The sequence below is a fragment of the Meyerozyma guilliermondii genome, genomic scaffold (genome assembly GCF_000149425.1).
Source record: "Meyerozyma guilliermondii ATCC 6260 scaffold_2 genomic scaffold, whole genome shotgun sequence".
Lineage (NCBI taxonomy): Eukaryota > Fungi > Ascomycota > Pichiomycetes > Serinales > Debaryomycetaceae > Meyerozyma > Meyerozyma guilliermondii.
The window spans coordinates 643,828-664,116 of record NW_001809799.1 but is presented as its reverse complement, the minus strand read 5'-3'; the positions used below and the strand labels follow the sequence as shown (position 1 = coordinate 664,116).

General features: G+C 43.9%; 12 protein-coding genes across 12 annotated transcripts; 4 read left to right on the top strand and 8 right to left on the bottom strand. All coding sequences in view use genetic code 12, as the record gives it.

The window, feature by feature from the left end:
• Nucleotides 1–60: 60 nt before the first annotated feature.
• Nucleotides 61–996, bottom strand: EAF3 (Eaf3p; the record flags this gene model as incomplete). Its single annotated transcript, XM_001485838.1, has 1 exon — nt 61–996. One exon carries the CDS (start codon nt 994–996, stop codon nt 61–63), a length of 936 nt encoding a protein of 311 aa, XP_001485888.2.
• Nucleotides 997–1,469: 473 nt separating this feature from the next.
• PGUG_01558 (casein kinase) lies at nt 1,470–2,720 on the top strand (the record flags this gene model as incomplete). The annotated part of the gene is made up of 1 exon (XM_001485837.1): nt 1,470–2,720. The coding sequence occupies one exon, from the start codon at nt 1,470–1,472 to the stop codon at nt 2,718–2,720; it is 1,251 nt and encodes a 416-aa protein (XP_001485887.2).
• An 80-nt stretch (nt 2,721–2,800) lies between these two features.
• Nucleotides 2,801–3,091, bottom strand: PGUG_01557 (uncharacterized protein; the record flags this gene model as incomplete). Its single annotated transcript, XM_001485836.1, has 1 exon — nt 2,801–3,091. One exon carries the CDS (start codon nt 3,089–3,091, stop codon nt 2,801–2,803), a length of 291 nt encoding a protein of 96 aa, XP_001485886.2.
• A 345-nt stretch (nt 3,092–3,436) lies between these two features.
• On the bottom strand, nt 3,437–5,758 carry RSP5 (NEDD4 family E3 ubiquitin-protein ligase; the record flags this gene model as incomplete). Its single annotated transcript, XM_001485835.1, has 1 exon — nt 3,437–5,758. One exon carries the CDS (start codon nt 5,756–5,758, stop codon nt 3,437–3,439), a length of 2,322 nt encoding a protein of 773 aa, XP_001485885.2.
• Nucleotides 5,759–6,060: 302 nt separating this feature from the next.
• On the bottom strand, nt 6,061–7,995 carry DSE1 (Dse1p; the record flags this gene model as incomplete). Its single annotated transcript, XM_001485834.1, has 1 exon — nt 6,061–7,995. The coding sequence occupies one exon, from the start codon at nt 7,993–7,995 to the stop codon at nt 6,061–6,063; it is 1,935 nt and encodes a 644-aa protein (XP_001485884.2).
• Nucleotides 7,996–8,437: 442 nt separating this feature from the next.
• RRP8 (25S rRNA (adenine645-N1)-methyltransferase) lies at nt 8,438–9,670 on the bottom strand (the record flags this gene model as incomplete). The annotated part of the gene is made up of 1 exon (XM_001485833.1): nt 8,438–9,670. The coding sequence occupies one exon, from the start codon at nt 9,668–9,670 to the stop codon at nt 8,438–8,440; it is 1,233 nt and encodes a 410-aa protein (XP_001485883.2).
• A 248-nt stretch (nt 9,671–9,918) lies between these two features.
• On the top strand, nt 9,919–11,079 carry STN1 (Stn1p; the record flags this gene model as incomplete). The annotated part of the gene is made up of 1 exon (XM_001485832.1): nt 9,919–11,079. One exon carries the CDS (start codon nt 9,919–9,921, stop codon nt 11,077–11,079), a length of 1,161 nt encoding a protein of 386 aa, XP_001485882.2.
• A 62-nt stretch (nt 11,080–11,141) lies between these two features.
• Nucleotides 11,142–11,630, top strand: PGUG_01552 (uncharacterized protein; the record flags this gene model as incomplete). The annotated part of the gene is made up of 1 exon (XM_001485831.1): nt 11,142–11,630. The coding sequence occupies one exon, from the start codon at nt 11,142–11,144 to the stop codon at nt 11,628–11,630; it is 489 nt and encodes a 162-aa protein (XP_001485881.2).
• Nucleotides 11,631–11,717: 87 nt separating this feature from the next.
• PGUG_01551 (uncharacterized protein) lies at nt 11,718–15,227 on the bottom strand (the record flags this gene model as incomplete). Its single annotated transcript, XM_001485830.1, has 1 exon — nt 11,718–15,227. The coding sequence occupies one exon, from the start codon at nt 15,225–15,227 to the stop codon at nt 11,718–11,720; it is 3,510 nt and encodes a 1,169-aa protein (XP_001485880.2).
• An 876-nt stretch (nt 15,228–16,103) lies between these two features.
• On the top strand, nt 16,104–16,871 carry PGA46 (Pga46p; the record flags this gene model as incomplete). Its single annotated transcript, XM_001485829.1, has 1 exon — nt 16,104–16,871. The coding sequence occupies one exon, from the start codon at nt 16,104–16,106 to the stop codon at nt 16,869–16,871; it is 768 nt and encodes a 255-aa protein (XP_001485879.2).
• Nucleotides 16,872–17,182: 311 nt separating this feature from the next.
• Nucleotides 17,183–18,184, bottom strand: PGUG_01549 (DNA-3-methyladenine glycosylase II; the record flags this gene model as incomplete). Its single annotated transcript, XM_001485828.1, has 1 exon — nt 17,183–18,184. One exon carries the CDS (start codon nt 18,182–18,184, stop codon nt 17,183–17,185), a length of 1,002 nt encoding a protein of 333 aa, XP_001485878.2.
• Nucleotides 18,185–18,315: 131 nt separating this feature from the next.
• Nucleotides 18,316–20,232, bottom strand: LIG1 (tRNA ligase; the record flags this gene model as incomplete). Its single annotated transcript, XM_001485827.1, has 1 exon — nt 18,316–20,232. One exon carries the CDS (start codon nt 20,230–20,232, stop codon nt 18,316–18,318), a length of 1,917 nt encoding a protein of 638 aa, XP_001485877.2.
• Between the last annotated feature and the right edge of the window lie 57 nt (nt 20,233–20,289).

Here is a 20,289-nt window from a genome sequence, read left to right as displayed (position 1 = left end):
GTTGCCTGTTCTGATTGGTTTTTATAATGTTTACGAATAACGAATAAATGACGAATGACTTTAAGCTCGCGCAACCGCATCGTATGCTGGACTAGCATAGTAGTACTGGTTGGCAAATGAATCCATGTTTTCGGTGATGTAGTCGAGAAAGTCAACGCTTTGAGAAATTAGAGTGCTCAAACTGGGACCATCCATGGTGGTTTGTGCGAGTAATCCAGGTAACAGGGCAAAAAGTCGTAAAAGATGCTCAACTCCATACAAGTCAGCAGCTGCAAAATTGTCATGTTCCTTACGGAGCTCCAAATATTGAAGACGTTCCACCTTATAAAGTAACATCAAGCTGAGACACCGATTGAAATATATTTCCAACCCATTAACGTACTCATGGATCATATGGTCATCTTCATCAGACCCTCCACTATTGGCTGCTGAGAACTGCTTGAGGATTTGAGACACCGGAACTCGTGCTGGAACTGTCAATAACTTGTGATCCTTGGTTATGTATTCCCAGTCGTCTACCAATATATGCTTCAACTCCGGTCGCATTGGTATATAAACCTCGTTATATTTGGTACTTTCTTGTCTTCTTTTGGGCCGTCCTCTCTTCGGCGCTGTAATCTCTCCTCCACTGCGCTTCTTAGCGTTTTCTGGAGCAGGTGAATTTGAATTGGTTTGGTTTCCCTTCTTGGATTTGGAATGTACAGATTTTTGGGCATCTCGAAGCTTTTGCTGGATTTTGAGATTCTGCTCGTTGAACTCCAAGATTCGCAGATTGGGAACCCACTCGTCCCATTTGTTATTCCAACCTTTATAGTGGACATAATAGGTGTCTACATCAATTAGACTTTGTGGAACCGACGACTGCTCAGCAGGTATGTGTTTTCCTTCCTCATCTTCCACATAACTTTTGTTCTTCTCGTGCACACGGAGAACCTTGGCTTCGTAGACCAACGGCCCGTGGTACGCCAACACCCGACTATTGGGTCGAAAGCTCATAGCTATAAATCACATTGTACTGCTGGTGCGTACTATTAAGACACCCAAACACCACACAGTCCACCTCACAAATGCAACAAAAAGAAGCACTTTCACCACTGTCGCCGACAAATGAAGAGCTTGTTGCATTCACTCTCGCCCTATGACCCCCAACGCCGCTTTCAAACACAAATACTTCATTTTACCCGAACTCGGAAACATCCTGCAGATAAGCACGGGCACCTCATTTTGGGCAAGATTCTTTAACGAGAAGAAACATTTAATTGATAGGTTTTATCCACGAGCCCTGGGCGATATTGGCGAATTTAGTCTTGACACTTCCCGTGCTACGCATCAGAACTTTAATAATCCACCGCATTTGGGCCATCTGCGATCATTAGAGACCAATTAAAAACAAGTCCCGACAAAGGGAGAAACGTTATCACTTCATCACGACGGTTTCCCAGTAAATTTACGGCCACCAAGGGTTTGGAATGGCAAACAGCTCGGCAAACATAGTGGGTGTCCACTATAAAGTCGGTAAAAAGATAGGAGAGGGATCTTTTGGCATCATTTTTGAAGGTGTCAATCTTCTCAATAATCAACAAGTAGCCATAAAGTTTGAACCACGTAAATGTGAAGCTCCGCAACTTCGAGACGAGTACCGCTCGTACAGAATATTGAATGGGATTCCGGGGATTCCCCAGGCATACTTCTTTGGACAAGAAGGCGTGCACAATATTTTGGTAATTGACTTATTAGGTCCTTCTTTGGAAGATTTGTTCGACTGGTGTGGACGCAAGTTTCTGGTAAAGACGGTTGTTCAGGTAGCAAAACAGATGATTGCGCGTGTACAATCGATTCATGAGTCCAATCTTATCTATCGTGATATTAAACCAGATAACTTTTTGATCGGAAAGCCGGGTTCACCCAATGCTAATCAGGTTTTCGTGGTTGACTTTGGTATGGCGAAACAGTTCCGTGATCCCAAAACGAAACATCACATCCCTTATAGAGAAAAAAAGGCTCTCAGTGGAACCGCAAGGTACATGTCTATAAACACCCATTTAGGAAGAGAGCAACTGAGAAGAGACGATCTCGAAAGCTTGGGCCATGTGTTCATGTACTTTTTGCGAGGATCTCTTCCTTGGCAAGGGTTGAAGGCTCCTACCAATAAGCAAAAGTACGAAAAAATTGGACTCAAAAAGCAAAGCACATCTATCAATGAACTCTGCTACGGGTTCCCCATCCAGTTTGCTCAATATCTCATGTATGTTCGAAACCTCAAGTTTGACGAGGATCCAGACTACGCCTACTTAATTCTGCTCATGGACAAAGCTTTCATCTCCATCGAAGCTACCGAGGACAATCACTATGACTGGATGGATCTTAATGGAGGACGAGGATGGGATGCAGCTCTCAATAGAAAGGCCAATTTACATGGTTATGGAAATCCCCATCCACCACAACCTCCACAAAATAAGCATCGTCAATCTTCAAACACTCAGCCATATGGTCGTCAAGCTAGACTTCATCCCGACAGTCTGTTGAACAGAAATCCAAGACCACAATCTCACTCACCGCTCAAAGCGAATTACCAATCTTCAGGTCAAGAAAACGATGCAAGCCGGTACGGAAGATATGGAACCATGTCGGCGAACGATGACTATCATTCAGAGGTTTCTAGCATTGAGAGAAGACTTCGCGAGCGAAGCTTCTTGCGACGGTTTTTCTGCTGCTTTTAAAATCTCAATCATAAATTGCTAAATATTAGTCCTGCTAACGTTGCTAACTAGTGCTATTGCTCATATTGCTGTGGCTGATGCTACTCCTCAACGATCGATCCCTTCCTGGATGTCATGCCCTCTTCAGAATTCATAGAGTTCACACTGTTCATTCTTTCAGTTCTACCCTTATTGATTTCGTCCAACCCACTCACTGTCTTGTTAAAGCTCTTGGACGTCGGCAACCAAGAACTATTGTTGGATCCGTTTTCGTGATAACTATAAAATTTGCCAGTATTGACTTGTGAAGCACCCAGGTAGTGAGGGCGAGTCTTGCCGCCGTTCATGGCAGTTCCTATTCTTGTAAAGAAGTTGTCAAAAAGATCGGGCATGATTTGACTGACAAAAGATTGGGGGCGTCGCTGCCTTTATACCCCACAGTTCGGAGTTGTGCAGTCTACTTGCTGCGAGAATTAATAATGCAGGTGGGGAACCGGCGGGGAGGACAAATTAAGCGCCGGACTAGAACGTGACAGATCTTTAGTCATATTATTACCTAACGGCGTATTGGGCCACAAACTGTAATTAGGTTACGGCCGGTTGCTATGGGCCAGTCTATGGGCGATCTACGGCTTATGTGCAGACTATCTTGCATCTATGGGCCGAACGATCTGCGGCCTTCTCTGGGCCCCTACAATTTTTAACATAAAGCAATTAATAAAATTATAATGACACCTCTACTCCTGGCCAAAGCCAACTGTTTCCTCCACAGCCAACGTTAACTTTTGCTTCAAGCTTGCATAATCGGCATATGGCGGTAAGTCCACTCTATTGAAACAAGTGTGGGATTTGGGAAGTTGGTTAGGTTCACCCGCCTTTTCAATGGTGAAGCGTCTAGGACCATCGGAACCTTGAAGATCCTTGAACCCATTGACGGGAATTCTAGAGGTACCGGTGGTGAATTGAAGCAAACGAGCCTTTTGTTCGGAATCCCATTCTTTGATACATTTCCAGAACCATTGAATGACTTGGTCTGATTCTTGGTATCCACGATAATCGGTATGCTTCTTCCAGTCCTCCACATCGATCTCTGCTAAACCACCGATTAAGAGTTCGAGTTCACGCTCATCAAATACATTGACCAACTCTTGTGGGATCAACTCATTGAAACCGTCAATAAATGCCTTAAATTGCTCCTCCACTCGTTTGTAGATCTTCCATTCGGAGATGAGCTCCACATATTCATGCTTATTCTCTTCTGTCACCTCGATATTGCGTCCGTTTTCTTTCAAATCAACTTCCACAATCTCTCCAAATCTTTCGTCTTCAGCACTGAAAGTAAGATCTAATATTCCAGTGATGTCATTATCTAGAATCCATTTAAGCGATCTGAAAAATTCAGCATCCACACCTTCCATATCCTGTAATACAACCTTCTTGTGTAACATCATCTTGTACAATGCACCAACGAAGAAAGCATCCAAGAAACGCCGGTGGAAAACACCCAATCCCACCACTCTACCGATAAATTTGAAGTAGTTCAAGTGCTCGGGATTGATGCCCGAATTAGGATTGAATTGAAGCGTATAGTTGTCATGCGAGGAGTATTCAAATAAACAGTAGAACGGGTTGAACATATCATGTGAAAGCAAGAAGAAGAATTCTCTCGACACTCCTCCATAATCCAAACCTTCTTCACCGTCGAATTTGATCATCAATCTCTTCTTCAAATCTTCTGGGGTTTGGCGCATAATCTCTTGGTATGAATCCTCAAATATATGATCTCTGCGGACCTTTATATGGCATTGACCAGGTAAGATCCGAAGAGCAGGTTGAGATCTAAAGTAGATCACCTTACGACGGAAATCACGTTTATACTGAGGCACATTTTGGTCAAGCGAAGATGGAAGTCTGGGATCATCCCAGGTGGTAGTTTTGGTGTTATGATCGACAAAATACACCCTTGCTGTATTTGTCAACCTCATTTCCCAACCAGAAGGCAAGGGTCCCAATTGCGATACCGGCTGTTGCTGGACCGTGGTGTTGGGTCCAAAAGTACGGATATACTGTTGTCTACGGGGATCAACCCACGTAGTAGTTCTAGTATTGTGATCAACAAAGTATGGCCGTCCTTCGTTGGTGAAACGCTGCTCCCACCCGGAAGGCAACTCACCCAAACCACTTGTGGTGGCTCCCAGAGATGCCATTGACACGGCAGCACTGGGGCTGACAGGAGTATTGGCTCCGGTGGAGTTTACGGTGACATTTCCAGATGTGGCAGACAGAACTGTAGGCAGCTGAGGGGCCTCTCCAGGAAGGGTACGGCCACGATGTTGTCTTCTTTCCGCCTCGGTAGCATCCTCCCGTTGCTGACCACGTTCCGATTCGGTTTGGTCAAGGGTAGGACGTTGCCAGGTGGTGGTTCTGGAGTTGTGATCCACATAGTATGTACGTCCAAAGTTGTCAGTCCGTCTCTCCCAGCCAGGAGGAAGACGGCCGTACTGGTCTTCGAACGAGGAGTATTGTCTTGCCGAGCCATTTGACGTCGTTGTATCACCGTTGGAAGCTGGTACTGGCAAGGTAGACGACTGCGTAGTTGATGCCACCATAGCCGGTGCTGACGAAGCATTCTGGGAAGAGCCGGAGACACCATTGCGAGAATTTTGGCTCTCATGGGAGATCACAACAATGATCTTTCCGCTGACGGCCAAATTTTCGTTGCTCTTTTTGAGGTCCCTGGTGATCGTCTCCTCCGACGAGGCAAGGGAAAGATCAACCACATCACCTATACGGATGTTGACAACCCCTAAAAAGCCCTGGTCTTTCTTCTTAAACTTTTTTTGATCGAAAACTTGTATAACAAGAATGGAATCTTCCGATGAGTCAAATGTGAATGTTTCATTCCAATACGGATTCAACGTCTTTTTAGCAGTTTTTGTCGTTTTCGTCTGGGATCCATCGACCGTGATTACCGCAAACGGGTCTGGTTGACGAAATACATCTCGTTTGTAAAGCGATTCTGCTGCAACGACCTTGACACTGATTTTGCTTCGTGACATGGTGGACCGTACGCAGGAGGGCTTTGCAATGCAAGGGGTAATCAGTGACCAGAGAGGGCAACGGGTTGTTTGAGATCACTAAGCACGAGGCACTTGTTTCCAATGTAAATAACAGCACCAAAAGACTTGCGTTATGGGTGTGTATTAGAGGTGTAGTAATTGTTTCGATTTTCTAATTTCACCCGCACCACAACCGGGTGTTGGGGCGGGCCGGGAGGCTGAGATGAGGTGAGCGCTCGGTTGCTGCAGGAAGGAACAACGGTATTATAATTTACTATTATAAATACTATGGTATTTATTGTTTAATGTGTTAATGCTACTGGTTGTCTGAGCTCGTGGTGCTTCTTATCGTCCTGGAAAAGTAGCGTAAAGTCATCAAGAGTGAAACTGGTATGTTTTTGGTGAGTGGGTTCCGCCATGTCGATCTCGTCAATGGTGGGTGCGGTGTCGAGCGTTGTGTTTGAGTCGTTTATGCGAGCACGAGCAAAGTCTGGAGATGAAGTTGCCGAGTCAGAATCGAATAAATCTGGGAGTTGAGCGGAATCCGGACCAAACTTTGGTGTTGCAGAATGTACTGGCGTAGACGATACCGAAACAGCAGTATCAACCGATAACGCAGACTCGTTGAAATGCTCTGTGAGGGTGAAATTGAACTCGTCTTCAAAGCCAGAAACTTCGGATTGAACCTCGTATTGAGAAATGCTAAGCTTGCATGGCTCGGTGTCGGATGTGAGGGTGTCGTTAGACAATGTATGCAATGGATTTTCGTACTTGGAAGCAGTACGGGAGATGGATAATGGTTTTGTTGGCTCGGCGAGGTCTTCCTGCGACTCGCAAACCAAGGTGGATTGTGAGGGTTCGGCCGAGGACATGAGCAATTGCATGTCTTCGTCGCTATAGTATAATTTGTTGGCTGCAAAATCAACTTTGACGGCATCATAAATCTTGGAATGAACTCCGAAAAACGAACTGGAATCCACAGATAAAACCTTGACGTCGTCTTCGTGATCCACTGATGCCATGGCCACAATGGTGCTGTTGGAAGCTGGTAGAACCGTACCACATTGCCTTTGCGAAACTCTCTGTTGCAACGAATTTCTCACTGGATCAAAGTACACGCTACTCAATCCTTCCTTGAGTCCACATTCTCCTACTGCTGGGGTTCCTTCTTTGTCACCCAGCAAGTCCCAATGGACAATATTTCCATCTTTTCCACCGGTGAACAAATCTCCGTTATTCCACTCCATGCTAATAATCTTGCGACCCTGGTGACCGTCGAGCGTTGCATAGCTCTCTTGCTGCCTTATATCCCACAACCGTACCACACCGTCGTTGTGAGCCGCTGCAAATACGTATTCGTCTTTTGGTGACCATTTGACCACTGTGGAGCCCATTTTGCTTCTATTGGCTTGGTGGACGATGCTTGCGGGAACTCCAAACTTGGGCTGCCTTGTGTCGAAGAGCGAAACACCAAATCGACCACAAATTGCAACCGTAGATGAGTTTTGATGGATAGTTGGGTCAAAATTGTGCAACCCAGAAATATTGGAAATCGAAAGCGGTTTTGGCTTTTCTTGGCTTTCACAATCACGGATATCCCAAAGAAACAAACTGTTGTTGTACTTGCTCAACAAGTTTCCTGACTTGGTGAACCCCATTCGTGAAATTCCCGCCTGGTTTTGCTGAACAGTTTCGTCGATGGACTTGAGATGTTTTCTGTGATTAAACCTCTTGCAAATTGAGGCCGACTGCTCTTCGTCATTGGGAAGCGACACGAGATGGGCATAGCCCTTATTGTTTCCCGTAATCATGTAGTCGCTGTGATTGGGGACCCACTGCATCAGGTGTATATTTGGAAGGGTAATGGTATTGCTGTGGGTTAAAAAATTGCTGTCCAAGTCGAGCTGGTACAAGAACAAGTTATCTTCCTTGGCACCACTCGATATAGCAATTTTTGGTTCGTTGGTTCCAGCATTATTCACAGCAATAGATGTCAAGTTCATGGTGGCATCGGGTATTTTCCAGTAATTTGACTTGATATTCAACCTATTCAACGAACAGGTCTTGTTAATGACCTCGGTATCTCTTGGATTCTCAGCGTTTAAGAGCCAATTGCTTCCATTACTGCTTAGTGGAAGATCGAATGTGCTCATACTAGCTACTGGGGAAAGTTCGGGACTAAACCGCCGAATGGCATTATTTCTGAACAAAAGTGTAGGACCGTAATAATCAGACATTTTGGTGTCAGTGCCAAGCTGATCTGATGTATATATACTGGTTCGTATTTAACATGATCTGAGGCTGGTCTTCATACAAATTCGCAGCCATCACCAGCAGAGCCGCAAGGCTGGCTGCACGACGGATCACGTGCGCGCTGGCTACTCACCAAAAACGATCAAATCGGCTTCATTTTGAATCGGCGATCTCGACTTGAATTGAGATAATCGAATCGGGGTATTGCTGATCACCAGCATACATGAGCTGTTTTTAAATAGGTATTACGTCAATGTGGAGTTGCTATGGTGTATTGGCGGGAAAACGTCAAGCCATCAATCGATAACTTAAGTGCAGGAACAGATCAATCAACTCTAATATTCAGTTAACAAGAAGTAAACAAGAAGTAATAAGATTAGAATGGTTTTGGGATTGTCTATGAAAATTAGTGCACCTCGGTTTAATCTACCTCCTCTTATATATACATGGCTTCAAAAGCCAGTTACCTTCTGGGTCCTTTGTTCTTCTCGACTCAAGTTCCTCTTTTTCAGTCTCATGTTCTATAAATTTGTGTCTTCTCTCCAATTTTGCTCGGCGTTCCTCAATGATGTCTGGAGGAGGTTTGAAGAATTCGAATCTAGTGAACATTTTGTTGGAGTTATCTGTGTTTTTATGGAAGAATCCACAAAGCTTCAATGCCTCCACAAACTCATGGCCAACATCTTCTGGTTTTATAGTTCTTGCTTCTGCCGATTCAGTGAATCTCGACTTGATTTCAGCAATCCAAAGCTCTCCACGAGGAGCCAAAATCCGGTATGCTTCTTTGATAAAATCAAGAAAATTTGTTCCCATCAATGCGAGACAAAAGATCACAATACTGCACGAATTATCTGGCAAAGGTACATGTTTTATGTCGGCGACTGTGATTCTGTCATTCACTTTCTTCAAGTCAAAACTGTGTACTTTTATGTCCAAACCTCCTCTCTTCTTCTTCTTATTATGCTGCGCAATAAATTTGTTAACATCGAGCGCAAGCTGGGCTTCTCCACATCCCATATCGGCTATCACAACTTGCTTTCTACCCTCGTTGACAATTCCTGGAAGTCCTCCAGGAGCATTTACCGGACGAGACAGGCCACGCTTTTGAATTTGGTCAACGAAAACATCTACTGGATTCTCAGGCCAAGACTGAACCTGTTCACGGAAACCTTGATGGTACTCATCGAATAACGAAGGTTGTTCTTCCACCAACTTTAATGCCTCCTCGGAACTGATAGTGTATAGTTGCTCGTTTATCCATCTGAATCTCGATCCTGAGAGCTTTGCCATCATTTTTTGTTGCAATGGAGTCAATTTACCTCTCAAACTCATGATTGGGGCAGCAGGTTTTGGTGCATCAGTTTTGGCAGGAGCATTTTCTGGCTCCTTAGACTTCACCTTTTCCTTCTTCGTGTCACTGGGAGCCTTCGCCTTTTTTCTGGGAACGTCATCCTCGTTGTTTTTTCTCTTATTCTCTCGCTGAGGAGTTCTTTTGTCGTTCTTTTTGGAAACCTTTTCGTCCAAATCTACAGACTTTACAGCCTTAAGATCCACAGGTTCATTTTTCTTAGCCTTCTTCTTCTTTTTGCTTTTACTTTGGTCTCCAGAAACAATTTCTTTCTGTTTGAGGTCCCATCCCTTTACTTCAAAAAGAGCCATCTTGATAAATTTTCGATGAGCTTCGCGATTTTCTTACGCGAAGCATTGATAACGACTCGGTTCATAGCACGAAAATAGAGATCTCAAAAGTGCGCTATACTATTCTATTCACAATAAAGAATTATATTCAGCTATATCCACAAGAATCAAATCGTAAATATCCACAGAGATCAAAATCAATATCCACAAAGATCAAATCGTATTTGTCCACAGATCAAATCGCATGCATTCACCACATAAACCTAGTCATGGAAAAGCGAAAATATATCCATCACAACGACAAGGACCGACTATACTACCTTCCTGAACACTTTCCGCTTGCTCCAACCTCCTTGGCTCCAGTTCCTTTACTCAATGTTGACCTTAATGATACCAAAAATGTCATGTCTGTGTACGGTTCTGTGGGTTTTGGTAGATACCTGGAAGGCTACGTGATGCTAAACAATTATCCACTCAAGGAGGTGAAAATATGTGGAAAACTTGTAGGCGAAACATATAAAGATTTTGATATGGCGGGCCGTATGAATAAGAAAAATTATATTATGGTGGAGGTTGATGATTGTTCTGGGATCAATCTGACAGTGCTAGTAAAGGTCCGCGAGTCATTGTACTTGCTACTGGGATTGAAATTTGGAGAAAATTATGGATGTCATCTTGCTGTATGTGGACTGGTGAGTGAATACCATAAGAGAACTATGGTTAATGCCCATGCTTTTGAAATGTTGAGCAGACAAACCGAACTTGATCTTGAGGTAGATTGGTGGAATCACACCTTACAGTATCGCCAAAAAGTGCTTCTGGAGCCGTGGGTATTGGGTCGTGATTATGTTCAAATTTTGCAGTCATTCAATCTGGTTGTACTAGAGAATGAAGTCCAGCCAAATACTGATCCAGATGTCATATCTATTCATTCTGAAGATGACGAACTCGAGGAAATTGAGATCAAAACCACAGTCGAAGACAAGCGTTTTGAACTTTGCTTGGCAATAATTTTTCACTTTCTCAATAACGGCTGCGAAAATATAACTTTAGTGGACCTTCTGACTAATGGTTACTTACTAGAGTTTGCACCACCCAATGGCATTGCACAGTACTTTGCTGAAGCTATCGGCGAGCTAAATGAATATGGCTTGCTTGCCATGGACAACAATGAAGTTATCTGCCCGCAGGCACTCCACCAATTAGCCATAGGAGCCAAACTTCGACTTCAGAATCTGAAACTACAAAACCAGCCATTCATGCTTAATGAGTTTCTTAAATCTCTAAAGCCACTTTACACCACCAAAATTGACCACAAAATACTCAACGGAATTATAACGTGGTTGCTAGACTACGACTTGTGTGACATTGGACTCTGGAACTACGACTCAAAGGAGAAGTCGTGGACATATGCAGGCCAAAAAACCTGAGCTCCTGCATTCAACCCCTTCGGCCATGTCCGATAAAGATAAGAATTTCACAAATCCTCATTATGTCTGTGTCTCCGATTACATGCCACATCCTCGACACAGCAATTGGCAAGCCTGCAGCCAATGTGACGTGCTCGCTCTACTATATGGCACCGGAAATCGACAATCCGGTGAATGAACTGGCTTATGAACTCGGATCTGGAACCTTGTTCGCCATGGCCAAAACCGACGCCGATGGCAGAATTAAGAACTGGGTATACGACCCACAATTGTCTAGTGAAAACCAGGCAAAAATTGGTTTGAAACAAAACCAACATACTGACTTGAAACCAGGAGTATACAAGATCAAATTCTTAACTGGCAAGTATTTTGCCCAACTTGCAGATAACTCCCGCAGTTTCTTCCCATTTGTAGAAATCTACTTCAAGATTGACAATCCTCCTGATCACCACTATCATATTCACTTTACCTTCTTTTCGAAATTTGGAATTACAGAGTATATTACCCGTGGGAAGTTGAACGGCAATGTATTAGGGTTCATAATATTTTAATAAAAGGAAATGGGTATTTTGTTGTGAATTCTTTCGGTGCACCAACATTACACTGCATTTGGTAGGTGTTCAACTCACTCTTGATCTTCAAAATCTCGAGCGGACTCCGTCAAGGTGTACTGGGTCACAGGACTTGTTGTACCTCTTGTAGAAGTCAGGAGAGAACGTTTCAGTTATGGATATTTTCCTTGAAAATTCCACCGATCTGCGTGGTTTGGAAGTTCCACTAGTCTTGAGAATTGGTGCCATGGCTGCACATGGCTTGGGCTTGGGAACCACCGGGGTCATAGAAAACTTTTCTGCCAGAATCTCAAGACGATCAAAATCAGTGAATTGCCCAATATGCTTGAGGTGGAATGGTAAACGCTTACGCTGTTGTTCAGTAGTGTTATCGAACAAGTTCTTCAACTCGTAGTTTTCCAACACGAAAGTCTCTGAATCAGGCTCGGCATCGAATACCATTGAACGTCTGATCGTGTCATATGACTTTCGTCTCGCTGGGAACTTTGGGTCTTCGAGTGCCTTAAAATCAGAATCAATGGGCCAAAGTAGCTCCTCTTGCAAGTATCGCAAATTCTCATCAATATACGCCTCGTCTGAGTTATCTTGCGAATGGCTCAGACCTTCCTCATTATTAGCTTCATTCTCGTCTTCAGCTTCATCGTTCGGAATCTGATCACGCTTCTGCTGATCTTCAATCTGATCTCTTGTCAATTCATCGTCCCGTAGAAATGGTTCCATGGTAACACCATCAGAGTCCACTGCTTTGGCACGATCGGAACCCATGGTCTCATTAAAGCTGTTCAAGACATCATCAAGAAGACTAGAGTCTGCCTCTATTGTTGGAAGCTTCGTTAGTGTCAAGTCGTAAATAGAATTGCGTACTAGCAGCTGTTCTCGCGCGGGCGGTTGCAGTACCGGAGCAACAATTGGTTCCTTTACAACTGGCAACCGTTCTTCACTTTGGCGAAATTTGGGTACCTTTGCAAAGAAAGAGATCTTTTTCTCTGTCCGTTCTTTGGTTTGTGGCTTGGACACTGGTTGCTTATCACCTTTGAATTTCTTCCAGAACAGCTTAAAGTTGGACGTGGACGTAGATGGTGACAAATTTGGTAAGGATTTGGGCTTCAGAGGCGATTTTCGAGGCAGTGGAGCCTTTGGTTCGACGGGTGACTTGGGCTTTTGTGTCTCTTCTTTTTCGTTTGTGATAATCCCTTTGGGCTTCACCGTTGGCAGAAGAGGAAGTGCCTTGTCAAAATCCTTATTGTATTTTGGAACGTTTATGGTGAATTCTTTCTTGGTCGCCGAGTCTTCAGGCTTCTTTTCTACCACGTCCTCAACAACATCCAACATGGATCTGGTAACAGTGGGCACCTTCTTTGGAGTATTATCTTTCGAGATTGGAGTCGGTGGTTCTGGAGATGACTCCAATGGCATACCCTTTATCACAGAATCAGTGATTTCCACATCTTTATCTTTAGGAGTAGACAAGAGCTCCGAATGGCTTATTTCAGATTGTTCCGATTGCACCTGTGCAATAGGGGGCATAGGAGCTTCCTTCGCTGTCAAATTAGGATTGGAACTAATTATCGAGTTCTTACTCGACTGAGGAGACGAGCCTATTATAGAGGTATCTGGAGGAGGTAATGAATTCCGGTCAGGAGAAACCTTATGCAGCCTCTTGTCATGAGGAATTGGTGAGCCCATGTCACCATACTGAGAGTTACGTTTAGACTCATTCAAAACTTCGTTGAAGGAGCTGATGGAGGAAACCGACCGTTCATGCTTGCGGATTTTATTACCAACAACGGCGACATCACCTCTAGGTGGGGTACCCTGTTCGTCATTGAGGAAGCGATCAAATGCGTCATCTTTATGAAAGTCAAAAAAGTTGGTCTTTGGAGTTTTAACAGATCCATTTGGAGAAGACTCGTAATCGTTCAGGTAACCTTCAATCAATCGGCTTACCGATTCAAATGATTTTGTACTCGAGGAAGCGGTAATGCGATCCTTAGGTGTCTTTAAATCGTTTGGCGAGGGAAGAGATGCAATTTCGTCTTTCGTGGGAACGCTTATTGTCAAGCCGTTCTTATTGGAGGAAGATGAACCTAGTTTATGTTCATCTGAGTGCCCTTTATCTGACTGCACATTTTCTGGTTCTTCAGGCACGTTATTAGCAGGCCCATCACTCGCAGACTCATCGCGATTACTTTTAGCGGCCGCATTTTCTTCATATGAATGAGTCTCATTTAACGTACGGCTGGAAGCAGAGTCGCATTCAGATTGAGAGTTTCCCGAGTTGGTATCGTCACCGTGATCCAGGTCGTTATCCAGACCCAGACCCAGACCCAGTACACCATTAGGATCTACTGGCGTAACCTCAGACTGATTTTCGGTCTCTGGTGAAGGTTCGTAAGAAGCTTCAGAAACCTCGTGCACCAGATCCATGTCCAAGTTTGCTTCCGGATACTCATGTTCTCTCAATGATTCAATGGTCACTGTGTGAGTATCAGGAATCGATGCTTTGTCTGCTTCTTCCTCCAATGTACTGAGATTTGGCTCGACTGCGCTTTCGAAAGAAGAGGATTCTTCGCTATCAACCGAGGAGAGGACAGGCTTGGAGATCGTGAAAGATTTCTGCGAGCTAACTGCATCGCTGCTTGTGATAGTGTTGACTTCAGTTTCACGGATACTCTCCAATGAGTTTGACTTGGATATATCACTCGAAGGGTCTGATTTTGGTGTTTTAGTCAAAGGGTTGCCCACGTCGTCGACAGACGTATTGATAGAAGTCTGTGGGGTGTTTGACATTGAGCGGTTGAGGGTGTAGTTTGAGAGACTAGACGGATTGGAGTCGGAATTATGGTGAGTAGGTGTGTCCACAGGGAGTTCTGCTGAAGCGATCGAGAGCGATGAGCTGTTTCTCAAGATATTGTTTGACTGAAAAGTTGGTTTGGACGCCATTCGGGGCGAATGCAGGGTGGTGGGAGTCAAATGTTGGATGTTGATATTTGTCGGGGTGTCTATTCTGTTGGAGCGGAGAGAGTGTGCGAGGTGTTGCTGCGATGCCTTTTTAACGTTTGTGAACGAGCTTGAACGAGGAACGTATGGTGGTGCTGTCTGGATTGATATGGAAGAGTTCATGGAAACCATAGATGACGAGCGAGGAATTAGGTTGCTGTTCGGATGGCTTGAGAGGCCGCCTGGGTGGCCCAGAGGTTGGTTTCTAGGGTATTGCTGACTTGGTGCAGGATATCCTTGGCCGTTGACGTGGGCGGGATGATGGCCGCGACTGGGGAATGTAGCATTAGGTGGTACACCAGTAGTTTCTGGTGCCAGGGACGGAGGAATGTAATGGTAGGAACCCTTGAGTGAGTTTGACTTTGGGTATCGAGCAGGACGGTTTTTTCTATGCGGAGAGTTTCTGGGTCGAAAAATCTCGCCATTTGGAAAATAGTAGGTGCTTCCAGCCTTGTGGAATCCGTCATCGGAGCGCTTTGCGGCGCGTGGAATAAACTTGCTATCCACGGTGAGAAGCTCGTCTGTTGATAGCGACCGAGAATTTTGCTGGGAAGACACAGAACTGCGGCGGGACATGATGAAGATGGACGTGTGTGGATTGGGTTTTTTATAAGCGAAGGTACGTCTTTTCGATTCAAGACTATAGTTGGAGCATGCGCCGACTCACACTAGGGCACGCGAGTCACCAAGGTCAATAATACCACGGCAGGAGCAAAAAGGGACTGGTGTTGGCAGAGGGTGAGACAACAGTTTAAGCCTGGATTCAAACAAGGGGCGGGGTTGTCTGCAGGAATGAAAATTGCAACACCAGAGCAAGAATTGAATTGGTGGAAGGATTGTAGTTTGCGATGGAATTGGGTAAAGTTTTTGGTATAGTTTCGTTAATGTTGTCGATAGAGAATGTGTGAAATCGTTTATGAAGCAAACTGCACAGAGCACAATTAAGGTTTGAAACGCCAATTGGATGGGCGGGAATTGGACAAAAGTAAATTTGAAACTGAAAAATGTCTATGCTTATTTTGTTGTATATACTTTTGAAAAGTTTTGGTTTGATCTTAAGAATTTCTCGGTTGTTAACAAGATTTGTTTTTATTCTTGGCTCGCTCTCATTTCTGGCAGAGCCAGCGCGCTGCACGTTCCAGCCTGAAACAGTTGACATGAACGCACTACTGGGACGATTTTGGATCACATAAGCGCACCCAGTGCACTCGTCCACTCATTCGCTGCCTTCGCTGCATTAACCATTGCGTTATCCGGAATCTTCGGATACATCTTGTCGATCTTCCGATGTCCCAAAACGTGTTGGCCATCTCCAAATACGGAAGGGACCTGCGTAAGATCTATGCAGGTGGGTGCGGCTGCAAATCGTAGCCACAAACCTGTTTGTACCAGTTGAACTTAAGCCATTAACTCATACCTGAAACCACTTGAACCAATTGCTGCTGAATCTTCATGCTCTTGATCTTTTGGTTTGCGTTTCTCATCCCACCGCTTTTGGCCCTAAATGGCCACTCCATTAGGACAAAAATGGGCACCTTGAAAAAGGTGCCGCAAATGCCCAAAGAATTAATACGATCCCGAAATACCCCAGACGGTAACCTGCGGCTTTCAGCACTGCGATTGCCGTTTGGAAACATATTTTCGTCACAAAAAGTTCCTCGCCTGAAACCGGGGTCCGAGCCGCACCTCACCAATTCCACCTCGAAAGAACCTGTGCTTACTATTACATCCAAAACTGCCTGGGTCAACGATTTCTTGATCAATTTGCGAAATAAGGGCAAGGAACACAAATTGGCAAAACCTAAGCCAACTTCCGAGCCTCATGACAATAGTAAGCTCAAATCAAAAATCACCAGCTACCAAGATTTCGAGGCAAAGGATGATCTCAAAGGATGGACCAAACTAATCACTTCCAAGGATAACAGCGAAGTAACTTCAACACACGTCCAAGAAGTTCGTATGCCCATAATGCCAACGTTTGATAGACAGGCATTTATTCGGTACTTGGTCGACACCAAAGGATTCAATGAAGCCGATCTTTCATTTTTGCGTACCAATCTCGACTATGGCTTTGCTGAAATAGACGAAGAGCTCACCAAAATCAGAAACTTGGAACGGAACCAGCTGCAAGAATGTATTTCCATTGGAGGTGAGAGTATGGGGTCAATAACTTGTATCGACAAGCTAGCGTTCTTAGGACTCATAATGCTCCTATGGTGAAAATATGACAACTTTTTCTGATGTACAATTGGTAATGTTGGTAGATTATACTTCTTTGGCAGGGTTTTCCGAATATTAGCATGGAATGATAGGTCGTTACGGTTTCATTTTCATGTTTTTGCAGGCTCGTGGCAGGCATCATTTGGCCTGTAGTCATTGTTTTGAAATATTATAGACACATCACCAGGCTTTTGTTTTGGTCATAGTGTGAATTAGTCTTTCGCATTTTGTCATAACTTTTCATTGCCTTGATTCATTAACGTATCCTTGAAAGTCACACAGCTCTTAAAATTTGTGATTGTAATTTTCTTTCACTGTTCAGACTTAGCTGCTTCGAGAACATCGATATTGGTAGCAGATAATCTCCACATTAACAACATGAACACCAGCATGTACGGGCTGAATTTTCTTGCTCCTTGTATCAAGTACTGGTCGTGGAGTGGTACCCAATCTCTCTGTTTTGTAGTAGCGAACTTTGGTTTTTTCTTTAAAAGTGCCTTCATTTCTTCGTTCTGTTGAACCTCTTCTTTAATTTGTTTCAAAAGCTCTGGTCTTTTAGTAAGATAACGAGCCATGCCCCTTGCTACTCCCAAGTCATCGTGAGCAAACACATCCCACTCATTCAAGGTGAAAAGTGCAAACATTTTAGCTGACCATTCTCCTATTCCTTTCAACGAAACTAATTCCTTCACAACTTCTTCCAATGGTGCGTCCCTGTAAAACAGCACCTTACAAAGGTTTGAATTGGGATCCGAAAATGCCTCGCTGATGCTTTGAACATAGGATATTTTCATCCTGGAAAGTCCCACTTCTCTTAGCTCATCAAAGGTAAAAGTGAGCGTTTTCAGCGGGGTTGGTTCTCCATCAAAAAGAGCTTCAAACTTGTTCATGATGGACCTTGCTGCCAGGCCCGATATCTGCTGACTCACCACGCTCGATATAAGCGAGTGCCAGTAGCTGAGTATTAGTTCTTGATCACTCTTGACAATTTCACTGCCTTCCTTTTTGTAGTGAGGAAACGTTTTGTATACTATCGAACGATATAAAGAAGGATCCTTTTTGATTATATGTCTAGCTGCCTCAATGAAGTCTTTCGTATGGTATTCGACGAAATCTTTGGGCAATTCCAAATTTTCGGGAACTTTGATGAACAGAATTGCATCTTCAAGATACGGTTTTTTGACGGTAACGGTGGTTTTTTTTGTCTTTTTGACCTTCACCGGCGAGGTAGGATCCTCCTTTACTGTGACGGTGGTTAATGTTTGCTTCCTAGTGACTACCATGGTTCTGGGAAGTATTAACTTTCTCAACATTTGTCAGCGATATTTTGCGGCCAAAGTTGAAAATGCGAAATCAGAGTTGAAATGGTTGCGAAAAGATTCAAGGTTGCAAATTATATTAAGATGAGATCACTGAGTTATAATGAGATGCAATTAGATATTTGCTAGTAGAAACAAAAACACCTCTGTTTCTCGAGCAGTCCCTCGATGGGTTGGGTGCTAACCTCTTCACCATCTAGTTCTGTTAATGCTGGATTGGCTGCTAATTCTTCAAGTACCTTGTTTGACAAAACCGGCTTGATTTCGGGCCCAGCGGTTCCCAATGTTATGTGGAGGGTCTGCTTGAGCGGTGGGTGGTCAATTGAGTTGAACTCGGAATCGTAAAATTTGGGGACTCCCACTTCGATACATACAAGATGTTTGTTCCAAAAGATGAGTTTTTGAAGCTGGATATCGCAGTAAAAATCGACCAAAACTTGCTTCTGCTTCTTGTTTTTAGGCTGTGGAGAGCCGAAAAGCCCCGCAATGCCATTCCATACCTTTTGACCTTCCTCGGTGGACGCCGAAGCAGTATGCGCAAGAGTGACATGAAACTCTTTTTGGACGAGATTTTCTGTTTTCAACAGCTCCCATAGCTCAGACGTCAGTGAACCATTCACAGTGTTTACCAAGTCTTTGGGATGGGATACTTTAATGCCGTAGTAGGTGACTTTTTTTTCTTTTTTTTTGGGTGCCTCAGCCTCCGGTTTCGGTTTACTAAATGTCTTGGTAAACGATGGTGTGTACCCCAATGCTTTTTCGAATGACTCTTGGAACTCGGTGTCTGCTACCAGTTTAATTTCCATACCAGTGATTATTCTTAATTCACTCAATATCTTTTTCGCATTTTGCAACGATGAATCTTTCCCAAGACTCAAATTGATAACATGGTCAAAATTCGAATCTGGCTCTCTTTCAACATTCAATGGCTGAAACCGACGAACAAACCCCTCCATGACACTCTCTGCAAGTTTTCTATCTTCACTAAACTTTATGGACTGGTGGTTATCGCCCCGTAATGCCACTCTTTTGTAGGTGACATTCCACAATTCTTCCTCACTGAGATCGTTCGGCACAAAATTTGCAGCCACAAACTTTATCACAACATTTGCCGGCAAATACTTGGATCGAACTTGATTCGTCTGTTTGAAAAGCTGGGCTCTTTCTCTAAATTGGTGATTGTTTCTGTCGCTGAAAACAACGTCACGGTGTCTGAGCATCGCCAAGGTTCTATCCACGAGTTTTTGCTTGCTCGACTTGCTAATATCGTCGTTCTGAACATGGCCCCATTCGGGGAAAATGCCTGTTAAAGTGGAAAACGTAGTGGTTTTACCACATCCAATAGTCGATATTGGGACTATGACATACTTGTACACCACCTCTCCAACAGATAAGGTTTTCATTTGTTCATCAAGTTTATCGTAGCTCAACAACTCCATCCCGTTGTTGGTACTCAAACCAAACTTTTCCATGAACAACTTTCTGACCTTGATGATACTGTGGTTATCATTAAACTGATCCATCAAAACCGGTTCTTTCTCAAAAAGAGCCTCGGTAAAATCAAGGTACTTGCCAATGATGTAGTTGTGTTTTTTTTGCTTTGCAACAATCTCAGGTATGGGTTCTCCACGCATGAGGGCTCTGGTAGTCTCACGGAACTGACGGTAGAGAAGATAGGGTTCTTCAAATTTGTACTTGAAGAAGAAGTCATTGCCGTTTTCTCGACATCGAATCACAAATCCTTCCACTTCTTGTCCTTCATAAGTCCCTGTTTCCGCTGCTTTGTTGAGAAAGTCCCACAACGAGTCAAAGTCGTTCTTTATAAAGTATGCTGTTGGAATAAACCCCCATTCCCGTGCAAATGCATCCACTTTATCCATTGGGTACGACTTGAATTGGATAGTGTTAAAATTGAGTCCATGCAAATAAAGCCCTGATTTGTCCTTGGTATACTCAAGAACGTGCTCTTCAAAGTCATCGTCACACAACTCGGCCACAGCGGTCACATTGAGCTTGTATAAAAGCGACCCTAAATCTTTCATACTCTTTCCGATTATCTCCAATTGAAGTTTCAATTGTCTTTCTCCCTCCACAGCATG